The sequence below is a fragment of the Monodon monoceros genome, unplaced genomic scaffold (assembly GCF_005190385.1).
Source record: "Monodon monoceros isolate NGI ecotype Baffin Bay Population unplaced genomic scaffold, NGI_Narwhal_1 Super_Scaffold_16, whole genome shotgun sequence".
Lineage (NCBI taxonomy): Eukaryota > Metazoa > Chordata > Mammalia > Artiodactyla > Monodontidae > Monodon > Monodon monoceros.
Genome location: NW_021703772.1, coordinates 62,714,538 through 62,741,882, shown reverse-complemented (window position 1 = coordinate 62,741,882; position 27,345 = coordinate 62,714,538). Strand labels below are relative to the sequence as shown.

The following is a 27,345-nucleotide window of genomic DNA, read 5'->3' as shown; positions in this document are numbered from 1 at the left end:
CCACACTCCAGTGAAGACTGAAAAGCCAAAGCTTAGGAGAAAGTTTTTGGAAGGAGATAAAGTGATCACTTCAGCATATGCTAAAAGGACACAATCTAAGGTGATTTCAATTTACATGGTTCAATCTTGTATTTACTGAATTTGCCAAATACCTATGGCATCACTTTGCAATGACTGTACAAGACATAAGTTTCAAGCTCTTAGGAAAACATGAACACACTTACCCAGCAATAGGATGAACTACGATTGATCGTGGGTTATTTAAATTCTGGACTATTGTGCGCCTCGATTTATCAGCTAGCCTTATGACACTGACACTCCTATAAGAAGCATCTGTCCAATAAAGATTCTTTGAAATCCAGTCAAAACTCAAACTTTCAACACTTGGCACTCTGTTAGCTGTGATAACTTCTCTTCCTGTAAATTAAAACATGGACATGGCTTAAAGTAAGCATATTTTACATGACATACATTTTCCTACCACTGCATATTTAAACTTTGTGTGAGAACTAGAGAATATTTCAGTAATGTGGAATTCTTTTAAAAAATAAAGCAACGGTAAACTGCAAAGCAACGCATGAAATAAACCTAGAATCTATCCATCTCTAAAAGTTTGGATCTCAAAGAATAGATATGACTCTGATAAATAGAATCAGGAGTGGTATGGCCTGGATTTACTCCCTTGTTCAACCTTCCAGAAAAAATTTCTCAGTACAGAACATCTGAAGAAGAGATACCTGAGTTCACATACTCACAACCACCACCCACAGACAGCGCTGATAAGCTGACACCGCCAGGTACGACTGGGGGTATCTATGAGGTATTCCCGCCCAACTTTCTCATCAACAGTCTTTCATAGCCACAAAGTTGCCAAGTTTGGAAAAGACCAGCAACCAGAAAGGAAATCAGAACTGGGTACAAGGAGAAAAAAGACCACTTTCTTCTTTGTGAATTTTTTATGACTTTTCCCCTCCTTTTTCTTTTTTTACTAAAGAAAATGTGAATCACAGGAAACTCTGCTCAACCTAAATGTAACAACCTAAATGGGAAAATGTATAACTGAATCACTTTGCTGTACACCTGAAACTATCACAACAAAATATTCTTTAAAAAAAAAGTGAATCAGAGTAAACAATCACATCTCTTTCTTTTGAAGGAAGAAAAACAATCCTGGTGCTTTTTCCATTCATTTATTCAGCAAATTGTAAAAAGAAAGTCCTCTGTGTGCTAGACACCATATTAGACATTGAGGAAACATGATATTGCTAATAGTATTAATAATAATAGCTTATACCGAGCACTTACTATGAGCCTAGAACTGGCCCAAGTACTTTACATGAACTCATCCATCCTCGCAACAGCTCAACAGTAGGAATTATTATTATCCCTATTTTGCACATAAGGAAACTAAGTCATAGAAAAGTGAAGCATTTTGAAAGAAATGTGGACACTGTCTTCAAGGTATCTTCAAGGTAATGAAGTGGGAGAGGTGGGGGGAGGCAATTAGGCCAAGAGGGAAAACAATAGAAGAGTAACAGGTGCTGTGATGGAGGTATGCACAGGATGGTATGGAAACCGAGGCAAAGTGCAGGTGTGGAGAGGTTTCCCAAAGGAAGTGGTGAATGGGAGGCTGCAGGAAAGCAAAGACGTGGAAGTGGGAGGGAGAGAGACAGGATTCCACATGCTCCAAAGTGTGGCTAGAGGTTAATAAGTTAATGGTAGAGGCTGAAAGAAAGGAAGAAGTTTGGGTGATTACCAGATTTGGTGGGCAGGGGGAGAGGTGGTGCTCTTCCCCTAAGGCAGGGGTCTGGAGAAGTGGAGTAAAGGTAGACATTTAGACATATTGGTTTGGAGGTGGTTTGTGGGATATCCAGGTGAGACATCCAAAAGGCAGTTGGCTCTATGGGTCTAAACCCCAGAGAGAGAGTTTGGATGGAGATTTTCATCACCTCCTGTAAGAAGCCTTACCTGACCTTTCCCCTCATTCTCCAGGTGAGGAGGAAAAACATTCAGGAAATGGCCTATTATAAGTCTCCTCACACTGATTTATAACTTCTACATAGATGGTAACGAAAGATACAGAAGGCGCAAAATTATGCAGAAGAAAATGCAGAATAAGAAAAGAAGACCAGACTTCACTGGTGGCGCAGTGGTTAAGGATCTGCCTGCCAATGCAGGGGACACGGGTTCGAGCCCTGGTCCGGGAAGATCCCACATGCCATGGAGCAGCTAAGCCCGTGTGCCACAACTACTGAGCCTGCACTCTAGAGCCCACGAGCCACAACTACTGAAGCCCACGTGCCTAGAGCCCGTGCTCCACAACAAAGACAAGCCACCACAATGAGAAGCCCGTGCACCACAACGAAGAGTAGCCCCCACTCCCCGCAACTAGAGAAAGCCCGCACACAGCAACGAAGACCCAACGCAGCCAAAAATAAATACACAAATTAAAAAATAAAAATAAATTAAAAAAATAAAAAGAGGACCAATGTTGAACACTAGAGATCACAGTTGTGTATAGGACAGGCAAAGAAGAAAAGACGTGTAGGGAACACTAGAAAGAATGGTCAAGAAATAGAAGGAAATTCACGAGTGTGTTGTCAAGGGGGAAAAAAGCATTTTAAAGAAGACGACTAAGGTGCCAAAGATAAGGATAAAGTTTATAACAAAGGGACTGGAGGTGACCAGGATAAGGGGTTTCAAGTGACATAGTGTGAAGAGGTGAGAAATGTGAAAGTAGGGCCAGGAAAGTGTAGACCAAACTTTTAAGGTGCTTGTTCATGAACTTGAGGAGAGAGGGCTGCAACTAGAGAGGAACGTGGAGTGAAGGGTGGGTTGAAGTTTTTTTCGTATGGGAGAGACTTGAGCATATCTGATGGGGAAAAGTCAGCAGAACAAGAGAAGATGGAGGAGAGAAGGGATCATTGATGGAGCAAGTTCCCTGAGGGCTTCATTCAGCCCATCTTGACTTCAATTTGATTTCTGACAATTCAGTTTTCGCATATAAACTCATTGACATTTAACCTGCTCACTAGGAAAAACAGGGCAATGTACAATAATACATCCCTCACGGGAGCACAAGCAGTTTATCACGGGAGCACAAGCAGTTTAACCACTAACTATAAGAAACTTTCAAAAGGCAATTTGCTCATCATGTGGACTTGAAATTGATGTTAAAAAAACAAAACAAAACAAAACAAAAAAACCCATGATGAGAATTGCAGTTGTCAAAGCAGAAGGAAGCTGACCTGTGGAGGCATCTACAGGAGACTTAGCCTGTGTGTAGCTCAGCAGGCCTAATTCTAGTCCTCAGAAAAGATGCATTCTGGTTCAAAATAACAGATTGACCACTGTGTTTAACTCCTCTTCCTTCCAAACTCCTTTTAATAATGACAGTGAAAGAACAGCAGATGAAAGATTTCCACAGAGTTTGGAAGAGAAAGAGACTTCTCCAACGTAACTCACTAAGCGAAAGGAGAGATGTGCCGGCAGGGGGGAGCGCCAACACCCACACACACGGAGCCACAGCGTGTCTGCACGCAGAAGCACCGGGTCTGAAAAAGGTAGGGGCGGGACGCTAAGGGGCCTAGTTAAAAGTTGGCATCGGAAGCGACTGGACCCAGAGGTTCCTCTCAGACCCTGAGCATGTATGACACTCCTCTCCGCCTACCTCCTCTAACAGACCAGAGATTTTCTTCTCTGGGGGACCTCAAGCAGAGAGGCTGTGGGCTGAGGACACATTGCACAATGGAGGGCTGGGATCGGCACAGAACTGAGCACAGGAGGGTTATATATGTGAACACTGAACTGAACGGGCCTCAGCTCCCTGTCCTCCGTACTGCTCCCCAAACAGATACTAGCTTCCCCCTCTTACTCCTCTCACCCCAATAGGGAGAATGCAAGCAGCTACTAAGGAGAAACTGACTATCTCCAGAGAGGATTTTCTGATACTGTCATTTGGAAGCTTCCCAACAAAAAGGCTGCCTTATCACCAGCTGACGGGGCCCATTCATACCAACAGCCTTCTGATCAGTGTTTCATAGCTTTGCTCTTAATATCAAACAAGGCTCAGAGAAATTTGAAGAAAGCTTCCTTCATGAAGGAGAAAGTTGAAACAAACCAAAAGGAAAAAGGAACCCAAAGAAGATGGAAAGAGGAAAATTAAATTTTTAATGTAATTAATATCTTCATAGAATAAGAAAAGATTGAACTTTTGAAGCAAGAACAGGCTTTATTTTTAAAAAAGGAATAATCAGAGAGCAAGAAGGGGATCTTCAACATTGAAAATATAAGAGAAATTAAATATTCAATAGAAAGGCTAAAAGTAAAATGCCAAAAAGTCTCACAGAAAGTAGAACAAAATGATAGAGATGAAAACCAGGAAAGAAAAGACAAGAAAAAAATAGATGATTAATCTAACATTCTCGAATAGAAAAAGCAGAGGCAAGAAAATTCCCAGAATAGGAGAGAAATCTCAAGATGAATGGGATAACCAAAAGATTCTAAAAGTTTCCAGAAAGGAACAAAAACAACCTCCCCCCAAAAAGGTCGTACACACTGAAATGCTACTCTGGATGGCATAGGACTCTCAACACTGGCTACTAGAAGAGAGTGCAGCAATGTCTTCAAATTTCTGAGGTAAAATTACTTTCATCCTACACCTAGTCAAATGATCAAGTTGGAGGGCAAAATAAAAACACCTTCAGACTCGAAATATGTACCACCAACTCATTCTTCTTAAGAAGCTACTATATAATGTGTTTCAGCAAAATAAGGAAATCAGTCTGGAAAGAGAAACAAGTGGCTTGCCAGAAACAGGAAAACCAGCACAGGAAAGTGGCCAAGGGAAATCGGAAGACAAGAGTTGTGTACCAGATCCAACTGAACAGCAGAGGGGGAAAAAAGTATAGATTGTTCACATTTGATAGATACACAGACAAGCATTTGATAGATCTGTCGGAGCACTGGGGGAAAATATAATAGCTACATAGAAAACTAAGCAAATGAAGATGGAGCAATTGTTAACTGCAGGGGAAAAAAAATCAAAATTTGTTCAAGAAATGTCATCATGGAATACTACTTGACTTAGCAGCAAACAAAAATTACAATCTAGCTTTTTAGGGAGAACAGGGGGAGAGGGAAGTTGGTAGAGGGGAATGTAAGGGCTAAATCCCTATCTATAACAATGAAAATAAATGTCTAATATGCAAATCAAGAAGTAGTACTGCAACAGAGAAGAACAAACCTGACTCCATATTGAATCTATTCCTTTAGCTCTAACCTTTGTGCTCTGTTGCCTGTGCTTAGTCATGCTGGCTGTGCACCTTTTGTAAAGGAACGTTGCCTATGGCCTGAAATACACAGGAAAGCCCATTCTCAAGGCTCTGATCTTTAAAGGTGTAAGACTTTTCCATTCATATAGAGATAAAAAGTTGCAGAACAGAGAATAACATTTGTCTTGTTAGTGGTTTATAAGAACACAGTGACCAGATGTACATGGACAGCTGCAAGAACAAAGGATTCCAGCACCAAGAAGTTTGCAACAACCAACCACACCCTCTCCCCTCTTAGTATAAAAGAGGCCTGAATTCTAACTCGGGTAAGATGGTTCTCTGGAACGCTAATCCACCATCTTCTCAGTCTGCTGGCTTTCTGAATAAAGTCGCTATTCCCTGCCCCAACACCTCATCTCTAGATTTACTGGCCTGTCATGCAGCGAGCAGTACAAACTTGGACTCAGTAACAGTATAAGCAAAATATTTAGAAACACGGAGACAAATAATAGAACAAACAGGTAAAAGAATGGTAAGGAATTACCTCTAGCGAGCAGGTCTGAGTTGGGGGCAGGGTGGGGCAGAGCAATAGAGTTTTTTCATTGAGAACAGCTACAATAATAGCTAACATTTACTGAATATTTACTATTTTCTAGGCATTATTCTAGGTGTTTTACATGTATTAGCCTAAAATTCTCTCAACAACTTTATGAGCTATGTAGTACCTCTATTATTATTACTATTATTCCTATTTCACAGATTTAGGAAACTGAGGTACAAAGAAAGTAACTTCCCCAAGATTACATAACTAGGAAATGTGAGGAGCCAGGATTCAAAACTAGGCAGTTTAGCTCCTAAGCTGGCCCCTCTTAGTTGCTATGTTATACTGGCTACTGATTTGTTTTTCAAACTTCAGGTTTCGACCCATTAGTGGATTCTAAAATCAAAGTACTGGATCAGGCCAACATCCAATAAAGTACCCAACTGGTAAGGTATGACTGACTATAATTTATCTTTCTGTGAGGATTATGAAGATTTTAACAGAATTCCAATCAACTGAAAACTGACAATAAATCCATATTTACATATAATTCATGTCTTTTAAAAATAAATATTATTATTCCAAGCCCAGCATTTACGTAGTGCAGCATTCCTATAGGGAGGTCATTCCATTGGCTCAGTCTGGCTGCTTGAATATAGGGAACAGCCTCTAGTTAATTAACCCATTAACAGCTTTCATACATTTGACATTGCTATTATGGAGTGTCCATAGGTTAATATTTGTCAATATTGATATTCTTAATTGTCCAATTACAACAATATTTGTTTTAAAATGCACTCTCATTTGTAACTTATTTTGAAAATAAGTTCACTTAAACTTAATTCAAAAGAAAAGCAAGAGATTTCTTTTCCCAATCTAAAAGTATTTAGCAAGCTTAGTAAAAGACCCTGCTTAAGAAGTGAATGCAAAGTTTTAGTGAAAAAATTATTAGTATTATTATTGAAGACAGACAAAATATGCAAAAAAAAAAACCTTTAAACCCCTTCTCACCTGTGCCATCGATCTTTTGTTTACAAATCATGTCTTTTGTTGTATCTGAAAAAAAGATAGCCTTCTCCTGGGCATCAAAATCAATCCCAACAAAGACGGAAGCACCTCCTGTCACTGGAAGGATGACATCTGCCTGGTGAGAGAGGGTGAGCGGGATGCCACGAACAGCCACGTCAGATGAAAAGAACAGAAATCGCTCAGCAGCTGTAGAAAGAGGGACACACATAGTCAGCCACAGCATAGTTCTTCTGTTCTCCCAATTCCAGAGAAATTACTTACACACCCATAAAGTACATGTTATAATTCTGAAATAAACATAAAAAAATAAATCTGTAGAAAACATAGTTGGAAATAATGGAAAGAAGGGAAGAAGAAAATACAGTGAAGGCAAAACAATCTTGAATTGAAGTATTACAATCTTACTTTTCCCTGAGAAATTTATCCTTAAGATTTATTTATATAAAACATGGTGTCCCAGCAAGATCCTTTCTGACCCACCTCCTAGAGAAATGGAAATAAAAACAAAAACAAATGGGACCTAATGAAACTTAAAAGCTTTTGCACAGCAAAGGAAACCATAAACAAGACAAAAAGACAACCCTCAGAATAGGAAAAGATATTTGCAAATGAATCAACTGACAAAGGATTAATATCCAAAATATACAAGCAGCTCATGCAGCTAACTATCAAAAAAACAAACAACCCAACCAAAAATGGGCAGAAGACCTAAATAGACATTTCTCCGAAGAAGATATACAGATTGCCAACAAACACATGAAAGGATGCTCAACATCACTAATTATTAGAGAAATGCAAGTCAAAACTACAATGAGGTATCACCTCACACCGGTCAGAATGGCCATCATCAAAAAATCTGCCAACAATAAATGCTGGAGAGGGTGTGGAGAAAAGGGAACCCTCTAGCACTGTTGGTGGGAATGTAAATTGATACAGCCACTATGGAGAACAGTATGGAGGTTCCTTAAAAAACTAAAAACAGACCTACCATATGATCCAGCAATCCCACTACTGGGCATATACCCTGAGAAAACCATAATTCAGAAAGAGTCATGTACCACAATGTTCATTGCAGCTCTATTTACAATAGCCAGGACATGGAAGCAACCTAAGAGTCCATCAACAGATGAATGGATAAAGAAGATGTGGCACATATATACAATGGAATGTTACTCAGACATAAAAAGAAACAAAATTGAGTTATTTGTAGTGAGGTTGATGGAACTAGAGTCTGTCATACAGAGTGAAGTAAGTCAGAAAGAGAAAAACAAATACCGTATGCTAAAAAATGGTTCTGAAGAACCTAGTTGCAGGACAGGAATAAAGATGCAGACATAGAGAATGGACTTAAGGACACGGGGAGGGGGAAGGGTAAGCTGGAATGAAGTGAGAGAGTGTCATTGACATATATACACTACCTAACGTAAAATAGATAGCTAGTGGGAAGCAGCCGCATAGCACAGGGAGATCAGCTCGGTGCTTTGTGACCACCTAGAGGGGTGGGATAGGGAGGGTGGGAGGGAGACGCAAGAGGGAAGGGATATGGGGATATATATATACGTATAGCTGATTCACTTTGTTATACAACAGCAACTAACACAACAATGTAAAGCAATTATACTCCAATAAAGATGTTAAAAAAAAAAACATGGTGTCCATATGCTTAATTTCTAAATTGGTATTAACTGCATAATAATCCCATCAAAATTCTCCAGTTACATTAACTTTTGTATAGAGATCTATATCAAAAATCCTATTGCAGTTTGGGGGATATTAAGACCAGCAAAAAAGAAGTTTGACAGCCACCAGGTAAGTTCTTTAGAAAGAAATAAAGGAAGGAAAAAAGAAGGGGAGTGGAGGAATGGAGGAAACAGGAAGAAGGAGTGATGTGTAAGATCAAAGAAGGAGACAGTGACAGTGTCCCAGGAAATCAAAAAGAAACATATGGTTTTTTAAACGAGGGTGATTTTTATCTGAATCTAGGGTTACCTACAAAGTGAACAAATTTGTTTGAGTTAAAATAAGAGAATTTACATACTAAGCCAGAAAGAAGCAGCACCATCTAGGGAGTAAGAATTTGCCACAGGCATTAAAAAGGAGAGTTGTCAAAGGGAACATAAGAGAAACAAATATTGTAGGAGTGCATTTCATCAACAGCTGAAGCCAAGGCAGTAGCCTATTTTAATTGTGAGTAGATGTGCAGGTGACCAAAGAGGAGGACAGGAAGCATTTAGGGTAAGAATGAAACCCAGAGCATAGAGGTAGAAATAAAGAGAAAATCTGAATTGAGGAGTAAACACTAGATGAAGAAATGAGCCACCCAACACTTAGGAGTTTAGTTTGGAATACAGCAGTAAAGCCAGGTGGGATCAAGATGTGATTACTTGACTTAGGCAAAATTGGTGAACTAAGAGAGGTCAATAAAAGTGATGGAAAGTGCTCCCCATTAGAGTTAAGACTAACATCTACATGGTAGAGAAAAGAACTCAAAATTAAATCCTACAGAATTTCAAGAGCATAGTTTGAAAAAGAGACAGAGCTGGTTCTTTGAAAAGATAAACAAAATTGATAAAGCATTAGCCAGACTCATCAAGAAAAAAAGGGAGAAGACTCAAATTAATAGAATAAGAAATGAAAAAGGAGAAGTAACAACTGACACTACAGAAATACAAAGGATCATGAGACATTACTACAAGCAACTATATGCCAATAAAATGGACAACCTGGAAGAAATGGACAAATTCTTAGAAATGCACAACCTTCTGAGACTGAATCAGGAAGAAACAGAAAATATGAACAGACCAATCACAAGCACTGAAATTGAGACTGTGATTTAAAATCTTCCAACAAACAAAGCCCAGGACCCGATGGCTTCACAGGCGAATTCTATCAAATATTTAGAGAAGAGCTAATACCTATCCTTCTCAAACTCTTCCAAAATATAGCAGAGGGAGGAACACTCCCAAACTCATTCTACGAGGCCACCATCACCCTGATACCAACACCAGACAAAGATGTCACAAAGAAAGAAAACTACAAGCCAATATCACTGATGAACATAGATGCAAAGATCCTCAACAAAATACTAGCAAACAGAATCCAACAGCACATTAAAAGGATCATACACCATGCTCAAGTGGGGTTTATCCCAGGAATGTAAGGATTCTTCAATATATGCAAATCAATCAATGTGATACACCATATTAACAAACTGAAGAATAAAAACCATATGATCATCTCAATAGATGCAGAAAAAACTTTTGACAAAATTCAACACCCATTTATGATTAAAACCCTCCAGAAAGTAGGCATAGAGGGAACTTACCTCAACATAATAAAGGCCACATATGACAAACCCACAGCCAACATCCTCCTCAATGGTGAAAAACTGAAACCATTTCCTCTAAGATCAGGAACAAGACAAGGTTGTCCACTCTCACCACTATTATTCAACATAGTTTTGGAAGTTTTAGCCACAGCAATCAGAGAAGAAAAAGAAATAAAAGGAATCCAAATCAGAAAAGAAGAAGTAAAGCTGTCACTGTTTGCAGATGACATGATACTATACATAGAGAATCCTAAAGATGCTACCAGAAAACTACTAGAGCTAATCAATGAATTTGGTAAAGTAGCAGGATACAAAATTAATGCACAGAAATCTCTTGCATTCCTATACACTAATAATGAAAAATCTGAAAATGAAATTAAGGAAACACTTCCATTTACCATTGCAACAAAAAGAATAAAATAAACCTACGTAAGGAGACAAAAGACCTGTATGCAGAAAACTATCAGACATTGATGAAAGAAATTAAAGATGATACAAATAGACGGAGAGATATACCATGTTCTTGGATTGGAAGAATCAACATTGTGAAAATGACTCTGCTACCGAAAGCAATCTACAGATTCAATGCAATCCCTATCAAACTACCACTGGCATTTTTCACAGAACTAGAACAAAAAATTTCACAATTTGTATGAAACACAAAAGACCCTGAATAGCCAAAGCAATCTAGAGAACAAAAAACGGAGCTGGAGGAATCAGGCTCCCTGACTTCAGACTATACTACAAAGGTACAGTAATCAAGACAGTATGGGGCTTCCCTGGTGGCGCAGTGGTTAAGAATCTGCCTGCCAATGCCGGAGACACGGGTTCGAGCCCTGGTCTGGGAAGATCCCACATGCCGTGGAGCAACTAAGCCCGTTCACCACAACTACTGAGCCTGTGCTCTGGAGTCCGTGAGCCACAACTACTGAGCCTGTGTGCCACAACTACTGAAGCCCGTGCGGCTAGAGCCTGTGATCTGCAACAAGAGAAGCCACCACAATGAGAAGCCTGTGCACCACAATGAAGAGTAGCCCCTGCTCGCTGCATCCAAAGAAAAGCCCGCGTGCAGCAATGAAGACACAACACAGCCAAAAATAAAAAATAAATTAACTAATTTAAAAAAAGACGGTATGGTACTGGCACAAAAACAGAAATATAGATCAATGCAACAGGATAGAAAGCCCAGAGATAAACCCATGCACATATGGTCACCTTACCTTTGATAAAGGAGGCAAGAATATACAGTGGAGAAAAGACAGCCTCTTCAATCAGTGGTGCTGGGAAAACTGGACTGCTCCATGTAAAAGAATGAAATTAGAGCACTCCCTAACACCATACACAAAAATAAACTCAAAATGGATCAAAGACCTAAATGTAAGGCCAGACACTCTAAAACTCTTAGAGGAAAACATAGGCAGGACACTCTATGACATAAATCATTGCAAGATCCTTTTTGACCCACTTCCTAGAGAAATGGAAATAAAAACAAAAATAAACAAATGGGACCTAATGAAACTTCAAAGCTTTTGCACAGCAAAGGAAACCATAAACAAGACAAAAAGACAACCCTCAGAATGGGAGAAAATATTTGTAAATGAAGCAACTGACAAAGGATTATCTCCAAATTTATAAGCAGCTCATGCAGCTCAATATCAAAAAAACAAACAACCCAATCCAAAAATGGACAGAAGACCTAAATAAACATTTCCCCAAAGAAGATATACAGGTTGCCAATAAACACATGAAAGAATGCTCAATGTCATTAATCATTAGAGAAATGCAAATCAAAACTACAGTGAGATATCATCTCACACCAGTCAGAATGGCCATCATCAAAAAATATAGAAACAATAAATGCTGGAGAGGGTGTGGAGGAAAGGGAACCCTATTGCATTGTTGGTGGGAATTTAAATTGATACAGCCACTATGGAGAACAGTATGGAGGTTCCTTAAGCAACTAAAAATAGAACTACCATATGATCCAGCAATCCCACTACTGGGCATATACCCTGAGAAAACCATAATTCAGAAAGAGTCATGTACCACAATGTTCATTGCAGCTCTATTTACAATAGCCAGGACATGGAAGCAACCTAAGTGTCCATCGATAGATGAATGGATAAAGAAGATGTGGCACATATATACAATGGAATATTACTCAGACATAAAAAGAAACTAAATTGAGTTATTTGTAGTGAGGTTGATGGACCTAGAGTCTGTCATACAGAGTGATGTAAGTCAGAAAGAGAAAAACAAATACCGTATGCTAACACATATATATGGAATCTAAGAAAAAAATAAAAATAAGGTCATGAAAAACCTAGGGGTAAGACGGGAATAAAGACACAGACCTACTACAGCATGGACTTGAGGATATGGTGAGGGGGAAGGGTAAACTGTGACAAAGTGAGAGAGTGGCATGGACATATATACACTACCAAACGTAAAATAGATAGCTAGTGGGAAGTAGCCACATAGCACAGGGAGATCAGCTAGGTGGTTTGTGACCACCTAGAGGGGTGGGATAGGGAGGGTGGGAGGGCTGGAGATGTAAGAGGGAGGAGATATGGGAACATATGTATTTGTATAACTGATTCACTTTGTTATAAAGCAGAAACTAACACACCATTGTAAAGCAATTATACTCCAATAAAGATGTTTTTAAAAATTAAATAAATAAATGGTGGAGAGGGTGTGGAGAAAAGGCCACCCTCCTGCACTGTTGGTGGGAATGTAAATTGATATAGCCACTATGGAGAACAGTATGCAGCTTCCTTAAAAAACTAAAAATAGAACTACCATACGACCCAGCAATCCCACTACTGGGCACATACCCTGAGAAAACCATAATTCAGAAAGAGTCATGTATCACAATGTACATTGCAGCTCTATTTACAATAGCCAGGACATGGAAGCAACCTAAGTGTCCATCGATAGATGAATGGATAAAGAAGATGTGGCACATATATACAATGGAATACTGCTCAGCCATAAAAAGAAACGAAATTGAGTTATTCGTACTGAGGTGGATGGACCTAGAATCTGTCATACAGAGTGAAGTAAGTCAGAAAGAGAAAAACAAATACCGTATGCTAACACATATATATGGAATCTAAAAAAAAAAAAAACGGTCATGAAGAACCTAGGAGCAGGACAGGAATAAAGACGCAGACCTACTAGAGAATGGACTTGGGGATACAGGGAGGGGGAAGGGTAAGCTGTGACAAAGTGAGAGAGTGTCATGGACATATATACACTACCAAATGTAAAAGAGATAGCTAGCGGGAAGCAGCCACATAGCACAGGGAGATCAACTCGGTGCTCTGTGACCACCTAGAGGGGTGGGATATGGAGGGTGGGAGGGAGGGAGACGCCAGAGGGAGGAGATATGGGGATATATGTATATGTATAGCTGATTTACTTTGTTATAAAGCAGAAACCAACACACCATTGTAAAGCAGTTATACTCCAATAAAGATGTTAAAAAAATTAAAAAGAGACAGAGATTTCAGGAAGGAAATAAAGGGAAAGGGGAGCCCAAGGAAACCCTAGATGTGTCCCAAAGGACAGAAATTTACATCTTCAAACACAGCTCTTTGTACAAAGGGAAAGGTGCCTACCAAGGAAGATGCCCGTGGGCTACCAAAAGCTTATTTCCTGTGAAGAAGTGCTACAGGGAGCTGGCCCAGTCCAAGAGCAGCACATACCCCTGTGCTGACCGTCAGAAAGACAGTCCAAAAGTGATTTCTTACCAACGCAGTGGTAGTCATCCATATCTGGAATGTAGCCGAGCCTGCACTTGCAACGGTAGCCCAAACCACCATTAAATGTTCTGTGGCTGAGGACACAGATGTGTTGACAGCCCCCATTGTTATCTGCACATGGATTGCTAGCTGGAGGGAAAAATGCACATGGTTAAATCTCAATTAGAAATGCATATTTATCCAAGACATGCGAAGCCGTTTTGAGACCTGTGGGTGAAATGGGTTTGAAACTCGGAGAAATCATTACTGGTTGCTACTGAATACATCCACATTTAGCTGCTCCCAATGTCATCGTTGCTCTCGAATCTAATCTTAAACTGATGGTCGCAAAAAAAAAAAAAGACAAGATTCCTGCAACTGGATAACCTTGGGGGATCTTTCCCCCCTATAACTGTAACAGACTCTGTCTGCTAGCCTCAGTGACTAAAATATAACTGCCCCCCAAATAACCTTAGTATTATTTTTTACCATTCAAAAAATAGAGTAAATAACTATAACTCACTGGATGCTTATTTTGTAGGACAACTTAACAATCAATGCCTTTAAGAGGTAAATATTATCGCAATTTTACAGAAAAGGAAACCAAAGTTCCAAAAGGTGAGACAACTCGCTCAAGATTATTCAGTGGTTAAATAGCTAAACTAGAATTCAAATCCAGATCTCATTCCCAAACCCTACATGTCTGAAACACAAACCAGTTTATACTTCCAAAAACCACTCTCAAAGCAGTGACATCAGGAAGTTCACTGTACACAAGGCTGTCAGAGCTAAAAATGTCTGCTTTTGAAATTGTCTTCTTAGCCTTTGAGTTATTCTTTAAAATAGTCTCTTCACCTTCTCGGGTAGATTAATTTTGAGAAACACAGGCAGGTATAATTCTGAAGCAAATAATAGAAATAATTTAGATAATAAAACTGGGTAATATTTTTGGTCAAGGGCAGATGTGAATTTAGTAGCTCATGAACTGATTATTCCATATAGGTATTTTCTAATACAGTATATACTTTCAGGTACAGTGTATATTTTCCAATGACGTATTTGTTTCCTAGGATGACGGCATTGAAGGGTAGTCATCTGACTCTATCAGTTTAGTGGTTGGTTGGTTTGAGTTTTTTTAATCAACCTAATTACTTTATAGTCGCTCTCCATCCTAGCCAGACCTATTACTTAGCATTACAGTTTTAAAGTGAAATCTGAATTACTGTTCACTGATATTAAGCTTTCTTCCGATGTAGTCTAGTTTATTGTGTTTCTTTTCTTTGATGCATGAGCAAATACAGAAGACAGCTGTACACACAGTCTAAACAGTCATGTCAATTTAAAACCTTGAAACAAACAAAACTTACTGTAAAATAACATAAGTAACATAAGTACTATAAAACAACATTCAGTGTCTGAATCAAAATATTTCTTTTCTTTGATAAGTGACCAGCCTGAGAGATAACCAAACCCAGCTGACCTATGACAGACCCAATGCAAACCAAATAACAGGTGTCATAAATATACAACAGAGAAGAAGGAAAAAAATAGCTCTGACACTACCTAAAATGACCACTTAGCATGTCATTTTCTTCTTCTGGGCCTCAGCTTCCTCGGCTGCAATATTAGAGGGTTGAATTGGGAGATTCCTCCCGTAGAATAAGGATGGGTATTTTAGTTTGGTTTGTTTGCTGCTCTTTCTCCAGCCTGTAGACAGGATCTGGTATACTGCAGGTGCCAATAAATATCTGTTAAATACACCTCTAAGTTCTTTGTAGATTGGGCATTTTAACTCTGAAATACATCAAGTTCTCCAGAATGCCAACGGATCTGCAAAGCCAATTTCAGAGGGTTGAACTCTCTAGATAACCCATCATATATCTCAGAATGCCACCCAAATCTCATGAGAACCTTGAGAAAACCTTTCTACCAAGGCCAGTACCAAGCATGGTTTTCCACTGCTGAGGGGCCTACCATAGGGCTGCCTGAGGGCATGGTAAACAGTCACTCCAAAAGGCCTCAGGGAAGACCGGTAGTACAGTTGTGGGTCAGTCTCCGTGAACTTGTTTGCCTTCATTACAGCCATCTTTGTCCAATCGGTAAAGAACACATGATCTTCAAACAAGCTTATTGCAAAGGGATGAGGAATGTTTGAGCCTCCATGAATTACTGTCTTCCTGTTACAAAAGATATATACCATACAATTTTGATTAAAGGTGGAATTAGTTCCAAAAAAACAAAAGGTGGAATTAGTTCACGTAAATGCTTAAAAAGCTAAAAACTTTCTTGCTACAAATATAGAATATATAGTCAAGATACATTTTAAGATGCAGGTGTATTTCTGTCTATAACATTTTAAGATGCAGGTGTATTTCTGTCTATACTCGCTAGAAGGATTTTCCTATTGTCTCTTCGAAAAGAGCCTTGGCACTTAAATTCCAGTCTCCATCTTCGCTTGTTCTAGATCTTTTGAAAAATTACTGTTTTCCCACCTGCTTTTCATTCTTTTAAGGTTGCTCCACATATAAAAGGTCTAAGATGTGAAATATCATTTTGAAATTTGCAGGGGAAAGAGTGTAACAAGGGACTGGAAGTCTGGTAGACAACTTCAACACTTCCTCCGTGCTGCACCACTGACCATTTCTCAGCAATTAGGGAGCAAGACAGTGAGCTGGAGAATTCAACCCACAGCAAACACACAGACTCATTCCTGATGTCACTCCAGGGAGGGGAAAAAGCAGGGCTACCACTGGTATGCCTCTGCCTGACAAAACCATCAGCTGAGCATATTTGTAGTGGAGGCAGAGTGCCCAGAGCCACTGAAATGGAAGACAACACAGGTAAGAGGTGCTAGGCAAGGGGAAGAAATCAATACTGCTGCCATGACTGCATCTACAGAAACAGTAATTCACTGAGGCCACATAAGTAAAGTGAGGTAGAGGACGGTACGTGAACAAACCTCTTTTCTTTTGGCATAGGAGAAAGACCTCAAAGAAAAATCTCAGCAGCCCTGAAAAACTAAAGAGCACAATAGAGCTTTAAGAAAAGACTTGAAGATACTAACCCTGGGAATCACACTGCACGCGAAAAAAACAAAGAAACCCAAGATGGCAAGTGAGTGCAAACTTTGAAACACTCAATAGTGACATGGTACATTAAAATTAATGGGTTTTTTTTTTTTCATTTAGCAAATTCCAGAAGTCTAGAAGACTTCCCTGGTGGCACAGTGGTTAAGAATCCGCCTGCCAATGCAGGGGACACGGGTTTGATCCCTGGTGCAGGAAGATCCCACACGCTGCGGAACAACTGAGCCCATGTGCCACAACTGCTGAGCCTGTGTGCCATGACTACTGAAGCCCGCAAGCCTAGAGCCCGTGCTCTGCAACAAGAGAAGCCACCGCAATGAGAAGCCCACGAACCACAACAAAGAAGTAGCCCCCACTCGCCACAACTAGAGAAAGCCCGCACACAGCAATGAAGACACAAAGCAGCCAAATAATAATAATAATAATAATAAATTCCATAAATCTAAATGCCACCTGCTGGTAAAGCAAGAGGCAATGACTTTATGATTTTAGCTGTACTCGTGAGTTCTAGTATCTCCTCCATGTTTCTCCACAGCCAGCAAACCATTCGAATCCTTCTGAAATTCCATTGATTTTTATGTTTTACTTTAACCATAGCATAAAAATATTTAGACTATAAAATTAATGCCAAAACAACCGTGAAAGTGAAAAAAAATTAGGCAACTTCTCAATTGTTTTTATATGACTTATATGATTATTTTTTCATTAAATTAATTCCTATCCTCACTATGGGAACCAGTTTCAGTGACAATACGTCATAGCCTTAATACCCAATCACTTCATTTAACCAAGTAGAGATTGTTCTAAGAATATAAAATCCAGTGGCAAACTGTGATACCATCCTTACAAAATAGAGATAAAGGAGAAACCAAAACTAGAATATTCTTTTCATTGAGAAAACAATAAAATCACATCATTTGGAAAAATCAAATTGACTAGAGTAATTTTTCTTGGCCAAAATTTAAAGACCATGTTTTAACCAGTTTTTGAAAATACCAAAAGAAGAGGATCTAAAATAGGTAACAATTTAATTAATTTATAGTGAGCTCTAATCCGACTAAGATGAAGGAAAAAGGTATGCCATACTCTGCGTTCAAATATTGTTTAAATGTCTTTGAAGTATATCAGGTAAAGTCAGAATTTCTCATTAAGATTTGAAATATATATAAGAGCAGTATAAAACCCAATTAATTCCCACCAGGTAATGTTAAAAAATAATAATAAAACTTATTTACTGGAGGGAAGATAGAAAGCTAAAAGACAAAGTGATCTTTGGAAACAAACCATAAGGGACCCAAACAAATAAATGGACTCGGAAGTTAATGAAAATAATGTGCTTCATCTGGGAGTGAGAGAGGGCTTGGAGAAGAGAAATCAAAGATCAAATGCTGCAGGTAATATTTAATGAGTGTTAATATGGAACACAAGCTAAAACTCAGAGCAGGTCACAACGTGCAATGTCAACACAAAGGTCATTCAAGTTATGTCAACCAACAAAGCAATCTTTTAATTCTAGTCCTTCAGTTTCTCTCTCCATAAATTTTATGTATTTCCCCAAAACTTATATAAAAAAAATACTTCTTACCTTTGAATTCCATCATAAGTTACAGTCTCAATGTAATCAAACCGGGAGTCAACCCAGTAAACACGCTTTGATACCAAATCCAGGGTTATCCCAGCAGGCCATCCCAGCTTTCTTGTCACCAAGTCTTTACGGTTGGAGCCATCCATGAAAGCCCTTTCTATCTTAGGTGTCCCAGAAAAGCTCTGCCAGTCTGAGAAAAATAAATAACTACAAAAGAAAACCAAAAGATGAAAGAATCAGTTATTTTACAAGTTTACCTAGAAAATATTTTTTGAGATTGTATGTTTGGATCAATGGAAATTTCCTCTAGCTGATTAGAGAACCATGGGGTTTAAAACAATAGAGAAATTTTGAAGTATTAAAAATCAGAAACTGTGAGGGCCAATCAGGAGAGTCAACAACTCCAAATAGCAACTATTAAAATGCACTAACTGGCAGGCAAAAAAAAAAAAAAAAGCGTATCTACCTTCTTAACTTCTTAATATTCTGCCCTGATCCCTGGCTCCATCCTTCACTTCTCTTTTTTACAGCCAGCAAAAAGGCTGTAAAAAAGAAAAAACTATCAAGCCATTTCCCTCCTTAATTCCTCATTCTAAGGCATAGTCTAGAGAACATATACATCATTTTCAAGGAAGGACAGCTGAAATCATGAAACAGAAATGAATAATCACCATTCACCAACACTTAAGTAGCCTCAAGTTCATCCAAGGCTCCTAAGACCCAACTGTGAAAATCTAGGAGAAAGCTAGTCTCCCATAACTAGTCTCAAATGTGAAGATCAGGAAAATTTTAATTTACACCTGGAGAAAAGTAAGCATTATCACTCTTGCTGGACTGATTCACAGTTGAACAACTTGTGATGAGGTGTTAACACTGACATCTCAACCCCAGTCTCTAACAAGAAATCACTAAAAGGGATAGATCTGATAGGGGATAGAGTAGGGTAATCAAATAGTTAGCTTAGAAACCACATTAGGGGATTGCAGATAGAGAGGGAACTTTAGGGGGCTTTGGGAGACCACAGTAAGTTAATGATCACTCAAGAAAGTAATGGAAAAATCCTGAAACAATGTGGACTTGCTTGACTCATAAAGCAGAGCAAGTCGCTTAGCATCAAAGCCAGGCTGGCTTGCTTAACAACAAAACCAAGTCAACTTGCTTACCAACAAAACCATGCAACAGAAGCATGAGACATGCCCCAAAACAATAAAACAACAGTGGAAAATAAGGTCTACTATCTGCCCAGTGATGTCAACAAGTTAATGACCCCTAGGACATTCTCTTTGCACACACGCAAAAACAATAACTTATGGAAAGGTGATATTTCAAAGTGAAAGACCCTCATTGTACTGAGACCTGAAATAATTTCTCCATAGTGCCGTGACAGTCCCGGAGACACCATGAAGGTTCAAAAACTCCCCCGCCCAACGTATAGGAGGAGTTAATGATGGAAGACTCAAAGAATGAAAAAGAAGGCGGTCTTCTCCCCCTCCCCTCTCTTCCTTTGGTTATAAAAATGTAACCCGCTAAGTGCTCGGGGCAACACAACACTCGCCTGCCCGCTTGTAAGCCTCACAAGCATCCTATTCTAATAAATCACTTCTTATCTATCAGTTTGCCTCTCGGTGAATTCTCTCTGCACTGAGACATAAAGAATATTCAGAGCCCCTCGCAATGCCACCTAGTGGTTTCAGATCTATCCCCTCTTTAAAACAACTTTACAACTTACGTTAGAGTGATCATGTTAATAATGGTTTAGTTGTGACAATACTATTAAAGTCAGAAAACAGAATCCAATTTCTCAGCCAGGAGAATGTGGCAAACACTAAGAATAAAATTCATACCCCCAAAATATCACATATTTTTAGGACACCAGTAGGTGTGTTTGGACTGCATATCCTCAAATTGGATTATATTTAGCCAACTCCTTTAAAGCTTCTATGAAAAGAGATATGAAATAAACATGGATTCTAGAGTACAGAACCTAAAAGAAGTCAGGATTAACCATCAATTCTGCCAATGGATGTTTTGTGTACAGGGGGAGAAATAAAACTCCAAAAATGCTGGAATCAGTATGTTTTCACATAACTTACCCAACAGTTGGGTCCACGGCAATTCCTCTAGGATGTCCCAAATGTTCACTTATAATGGTAATCCGTTGGCTTCCATCCAAATTTACCATATCTATGCAGTTGACATTGGTCTCTACAACATAAAGTTTATTATTTACCCAGTCCACAGCCAGATTCTCTGGGTCTTCAACAGAAACATTGAGAACTTCTTGGATATCTAAACCATTAATGTCAACTGAAAAAACCTGAAAGAAAAACCAAAATTATTACACTTCTTAAGCATAATTCACTGGGAGCAGTTTTCCTATACTTCATTCCAGGGACCTATCTTTGTTGCACAAATCAGTCATTTGGATTTTTAAAAAAAAGAATTCATATATGGCCTTTCTTATGTTGAGGTAGTTTCCCTCTATGCCCATTTTCTGGAGAGTTTTTATCATAAATGGGTGTTGAATTTTGTCAAAAGCTTTCTCTGCATCTGTTGAGGTGATCATATGGTTTTTCTTCTTCAATTTGTTAATATGGTGTATCACATGGATTGATTTGCGTATACTGAAGAATCCTTGCATTCCTGGAATAAACCCCACTTGATCACGGTGTACAATCCTTTTAATGTGCTGTTGGATTCTGGTTGCTAGTATTTTGTTCAGGATTTTTGCATCTATGTTCATCAGTGATATTGGTCTATAATTTTCTTTTTTTGTGATGTCTTTTTCTGGTTTTGGTATCAGGGTGATCATGGCTTCATAGAATGAATTTGGGAGTGTTTCTCCCTCTGCAATTTTTTGGAAGAGTTTGAGATGGATCAGTGTTAGCTCTTCTCTAAATGTTTGATAGAATTCGCCTGTGAAGCCATGTGGTCCTGGACTTTTGTTTGTTGGAAGATTTTTAATTATGGTTTCAATTTCATTACCTGTGATAGGTCTGCTTATTTATTTTCTAATTCTTCCTGGCTCAGTCTTGGAAAATTGTACCTTTCCAAGAATTTGTCCATCTCTCCATGGTTGCCCATTTTATTGGCATATAGTTGTTTGTAGTAGTATCTTATAATCTTTTGTATTTCTGTGGTGTCAGTTGTGATTTCTCCTTTTTCATTTCTAATTTTATTGATGTGCGTCCTCTCCCTTTCTTCCTTGATGAGTCTGGCTAAGGGTTTATCAATTTTGTTTATCTTCTCAAAGAACCAGCTTTTAGTTTTATTGATCTTTGCTATTGTTTTCTTCGTTTCTATTTATTTCTGCTCTGATCTTTGTGATTTCTTTCCTTCTACTGACTTTGGGTTTTGTTTGTTCTTCTTTCTCTAGTTGTTTTAAGTGTAGGGTCAGATTGTTTATTTGAGATTTTTCTTGTTTCTTGAGGTGAGATTAAATTGCTGTAAGCTTCCTCCTTAGAACTGCTTTTGCTGCGTCCCATAGGTTTTGGGTCGTCATGTTTTCATTGTCATTTGTTTCTATTTATTTGTTTATTTCTTCTTTGATTTCTTCAGTGATCTCTTGGTTATTTAGTAGCACGCTGTTTAGCCTCCATGTGTTTGTGATTTTTACAGTTTTTTTCCTGTAACTGATTTCCAATCTCATAGCGTTGTGGTCAGAGAAGATGCTTGATACAATTTCAATTTTCTTAAATTTTCCGAGGCTTGATTTGTGACCCAAGATGTAATCTATCCTGGAGAATGTTCCGTGTGCACTTGAGAAGAAAGTGTATTCTTCCACTTTTGGGTGGAATGTTCTAAAAATATCAGTTAAGTCTATCTGGTCTATTGTGTCATTTAAAGCTTGTGTTTCCTTATTTATTTTCTGTTTGGATGATCTGCCCATTGGTGTAAGTGGGGTGTTAAAGTCCCCTACTATTATTGTGTTACTGTCAATTTTCCCTTTCATAGTTGTTAGCATTTGCCTTATGTATTGAGGTGTTCCTATGTTGGGTGCATAAACATTTATAATTGTTATATCTTCTTCTTGGATTGATCCCTTGATCATTATGTAGTGTCCCTCCTTATCTCTTGTAACAGTCTTTATTTTAAAGTCTATTTTATCTGATACGAATATTGCTACTCCAGCTTTCTTTTGATTTCCATTTTCATGGAATATCTTTTTCCATCCCTTCATTTTCAGTCTGTATGTGTCCCTAGGTCTGAAGTCGGTCTGTTGTAGACAGCATACATATGGGTCTTGTTTTTGTATCCATTCAGCCAGTCTGTGGAGCTCAATATCAAAAAAACAAACAATCCAATTTAAAAATGGGTGGAAGAGGGCTTCCCTGGTGGTGCAGTGGTTGAGAGTCCGCCTGCCGATGCAGGGGACACGGGTTTGTGCCCTGGTCCGGGAGGATCCCACGTGCCGCAGAGCGGCTGGGCCCGTGAGCCATGGCCGCTGAGCCTGTGCATCCGGAGCCTGTGCTCCACAACGGGAGAGGCCACAACGGTGAGAGGCCCGCGTACAGCAAAAAAAAAAAAAAAAAATGGGTGGAAGAACTAAATAGACATTTCACCAAGGAAGACATACAGATGGCCAAGAGGCACATGAAAAGATGCTCAACATCACTAATTATTAGAGAAATGCAAATCAAAACTGCAATGAGGTATCACCTCATGCCAGTCAGAATGGCCATTATCAAAAAAGCTAGAAACAGTAAATGCTGGAAAGGGTGTGGTGAAAAGGGAACCCTCTTGCACTGCTGGTGGGAATGTAAATTGATACAGCCACTATGGAGAACAGTATGGAGGTTCCTTAAGAAACTAAAAATAGAACTGTCATGTGACCCAGCAATCCCACTACCGGGCATATACCCTGAGAAAACCATAATTCAATAAGAGTCATGTACCACAATGTTCATTGCAGCTCTATCTACAATAGCCAGGACATGGAAGCAACCTAAGTGTCCATCGACAGATGAATGGATAAAGAAGATGTGGCACATATATACAATGGAATATTACCCAGCCATAAAAAGAAACAAAATTGACTTATTTGTAGTGAGATGGATGGACCTAGAGTCTGTCATGCAGAGTGAAGTAAGTCAAAAAGAGAAAAACAAATACTCTATGCTAACACATATATATGGAATCTAAAAAAAAAAAACTAAAAAATGGTACTGATGAACCTAGTTGCAGGGCAGGAATAAAGATGTAGACATAGAGAATGGACTTGAGGACACAGGGTGGGAGGGGGAAGCTGGGGCGAAGTGAGAGTGGCATGGACATATATACACTACCGAATATAAAATAGATAGCTAGTGGGAAGCAGCCACATAGCACAGGGAGATCAGCTCGGTGCTTTGCGATGACCTAGAGGGGTGGGACAGGGAGGATGGGAGGGAAGCTCAGGAGGGAGGGGATATGGGGACATACGTATGCATATGGCTGATTCACTTTGAGGTACAACAGAAACTAACACAGTATTGTGAAGCAATTATACTCCAATAAAGATCTATTAAAAAAAAAAAGAATTCACTGGAGACTTGTTATTTTACATCATGGGTTACTGGGGGCAGGGAGTTTCTTTAAAAGCATATGAGGCATATATAAAAAGCTGGGTTTACAAAGAAAAGCCTGCTTTCTAATTCTTCGTAGTTAGAGAAAGTTTAATTCAATGTGGATTTCTTGGTGGAGAAGGTGGTAGTGGTTTGTTTTGATTTCTAGCTGTCATTAAATCATATCTGCTTATAATCCGAAGTCTCAATTTTTAGAAATGTTATGCAAATTATCAGTTAATTAATTAAAATTTTATTAATGGTACAAGGAAATGTAAGGGAAGAAATAAAACTCCATAACTCTTTAGGAGTCTCTAAAATTTATGTTTTAACAATCTCCGTTGTATTGCTCAAAGTTGAAATCAGATCCATCACACTTTCCAAATAAGAGAGCATAATGAAATTTTGGCTGTTAAACAAAATACTGTCAATATTTGTTACCCAATCCTCAATTACTGTTCCATTTAGAAGATGCAGGTAAAAATCTGATTTTTATCATACAGGAAAGCAGAATACTTTTTACATTTTAAATGATCAAGTTTCAAAAATTACTACCAAATATCTACCCAGTTTTGAAAGAATGTCTACTATTTCTTTTAATTAGGCTTTTGGACTCCATTTCGAATAAAATTAAAAGTTGCTCAAGGCTAATCCATATAATAGAGTGCTTTGTTTAATAGGTCACATGTAATACTATAGCTGTAAAAGGTGCTGATTAACATAAAATATCTCAAGGGCCTTTTTTGTTAGAAAACAAAGGAACTTTCCCCTCTACTCCCCTAAAAATGAAAAGCTATCAACACTTTGTGCTTGGAGTTCTATCAGCTCCCAAGCTACAATCCAGAAATTTCTATTTACCTTATCTTGCACAATGTCAGTCCAAAAGACTCTGTGTAGGTGATAGTGAAAATCCACACCCACAGCCGATCCACGATGTTGAGATTCTACCAGGATCTCAAAGGTGCTTCCATGAATATCACCCCTTAGCAAATCCCGACCATTGGAGAAGATCACAGAGACCTCACCAACTAAATGTGAAGAAGGAAGGCATTATCAGTCTTTCAAGTGAACAAAGATGATGAAGCAACTTACAACTATGTTTTCTTATTTGGTTTTAAACCTTCTGAGGCACACATATATGTCATTCTATCCATTTTCCAGATGGGAAAATTGAGGCACAAAGAGGCTTAATGAAATGTCCAAAATCACACTTAGTTAGGAACAGAGTCTGCCAAGAACTCAAATGTCCTGATTGCTAGTTCAATGACACTGAGGTATCATCGAGAATCTTTGATGATGTGGGCACCTTACCCCAGGTACAACCTTAGATTGTGTAAAACACAAAACACATTTTAAGGATTAGTGGGAAACCACTCTGTGAAAAACATGGCAATGGTGGATCCAAATTTGTTATACCCGTATACTCACAGGAATGCAAAATGAATAAGGTTATTCACTGAAGTCTTGTTTGCAATATCAGAGGGTAAGAAATAATATAAAAGTCCATAAGTAAAGGACTAGTTAAATAAATTATATACAACCAAAAAAATGGACTTTGCCACTATTAAAAAGAAAACTGTACACCTGAAACACTGGAAATCAACTATAATTCAATTTAAAAATACAACAAAATTTTTTAAAAAATGAAAAAAAGCTGTCTGTGTTGATATGGAAAGCCCTTGCAAATATAGTATGCAACATTAGGAAGATGAAGAACTGTATGTATAGTTTACCACCATATATGTAAAAATAGGGTTGTGTCTATATTTGTATATTCTTATTTATGCATTTAACAATCTCTAGAATTAAAATAAACAGTGATTATCCATAGGAGAGGAGAAGTGGGAAACTAGGCAGAGGGGAACAGAGATGGTGGGGGGATGTCATATATCTTCTAAATAATTTTAAATTTTTGAAAATATGAGTATAATATCTATTCAAAAATAAATAAATGGTAAAAATCAGTTGTAAAAATCTAAAAGTTCGTCCACAGCATATCAGTATTTCAACACAAAAACAACTAGAAAATGGTCAATTCATAGATCATGTGTGCGGATAAGTTTCAGAAAGCCCCCAAAGGCACCTTAAACAGGTGTGAAAAAAACAATTGGAAAAAAAGAGTAAAGATCTTACTACCCAGAAATCCATGGTCACAAAAATGCTTTGGGAGGCCCAATTTTTTAAAACAAATTTTCATGACTTTCCTCTGCCACAGTACTGTTAGAATGAGGGCATTTTCACAAACTAATCCAAATTTAGCAGGTCCGTTTTGAACCACTTCTAAATTTTGCACAAACAATGCCTATTGGTACTCGTCACCATATGGTAGTACAGTAATTAAAAGTAGGTCAAATGTACTCATAAAATTTATGTGATAGATGACATAATATTCCAGTCCCAAAGGGAACAAGCAACCAATAAAAATTTTAAAAAAACAAAAAAAACCCGTTAATCCACAAGTTGGTCCCTAATAACCAAAGTATGAAATTAATGTTGACCTATTCTTCCAACAGCAGGAGCCACTCCTGATTTGTGGTAATAAAACCTTGCCATCCGCATCAATGCTGACATTTCTTTTGTCATCTGCTATGGAAAGAGGATAGTCATCAGAAGTTTACTGTTCAGAAACACAAGCGTCTTTAATTTACTCACAAGAAGAATTAGCTTTACAGCGCTGCTGGTGCTCCAAGATATACCCCTCTACACAGTGGCACTGGTGATGGCCAATTCGGTCTTCACATATCTGGTCACAAACTCCCCACATCTGGCAATCATCAAAATCTGCCATATAGGAAATAACCGTTTGTAATCATGTTTAACAGCATTTCTGAAAAACATCTTGGACAAGCTATACAGGAATATGGTGATGCCCCGCCTAAGTAAGTACCCTCTGGGGGAAAAAAATAGGCATCATCATACTAGGGAAAACCCAAGGTTTTTTCAAATCTATGTAAAGGATAACTTTGCAGGTGATGCACAGCACTGCCTGGACACATTGCCTTTGCATTTCATTTGTTAATGTTGGTTTACAAAATATCTGACTTTTAGTGTAAATGCATCCCTTTAAAATTGTGCTTTCCAATATGATAGCCACTGCCCTCTGCAGCTTCTCAAATTTACATTTAGATTAACTAAAATAAAATAAATTTAATGATTCAATTTCCAAGTCACACTTGCCACCTTTCAAATGCTACATATGATTAGTGTTTACCAT

At 38.4% G+C, this 27,345-nt stretch overlaps 1 protein-coding gene across 1 annotated transcript in view; it reads right to left on the bottom strand.

The window, feature by feature from the left end:
* The window catches only part of LRP2 (LDL receptor related protein 2), a 197,641-nt gene that overhangs the window by 105,943 nt on the left and 64,353 nt on the right, over window positions 1–27,345 (bottom strand). The window contains exons 10-17 of the mRNA XM_029225973.1: window positions 26,784–26,912; window positions 24,990–25,159; window positions 20,682–20,905; window positions 18,589–18,795; window positions 15,892–16,094; window positions 13,927–14,067; window positions 6,826–7,029; window positions 225–417 (exon numbers count right to left, since the gene is read on the bottom strand). Of these exons, the coding sequence (XP_029081806.1) occupies window positions 225–417; window positions 6,826–7,029; window positions 13,927–14,067; window positions 15,892–16,094; window positions 18,589–18,795; window positions 20,682–20,905; window positions 24,990–25,159; window positions 26,784–26,912 (1,471 nt within the window). The remainder of the gene's footprint in view (window positions 1–224; window positions 418–6,825; window positions 7,030–13,926; window positions 14,068–15,891; window positions 16,095–18,588; window positions 18,796–20,681; window positions 20,906–24,989; window positions 25,160–26,783; window positions 26,913–27,345) is intronic.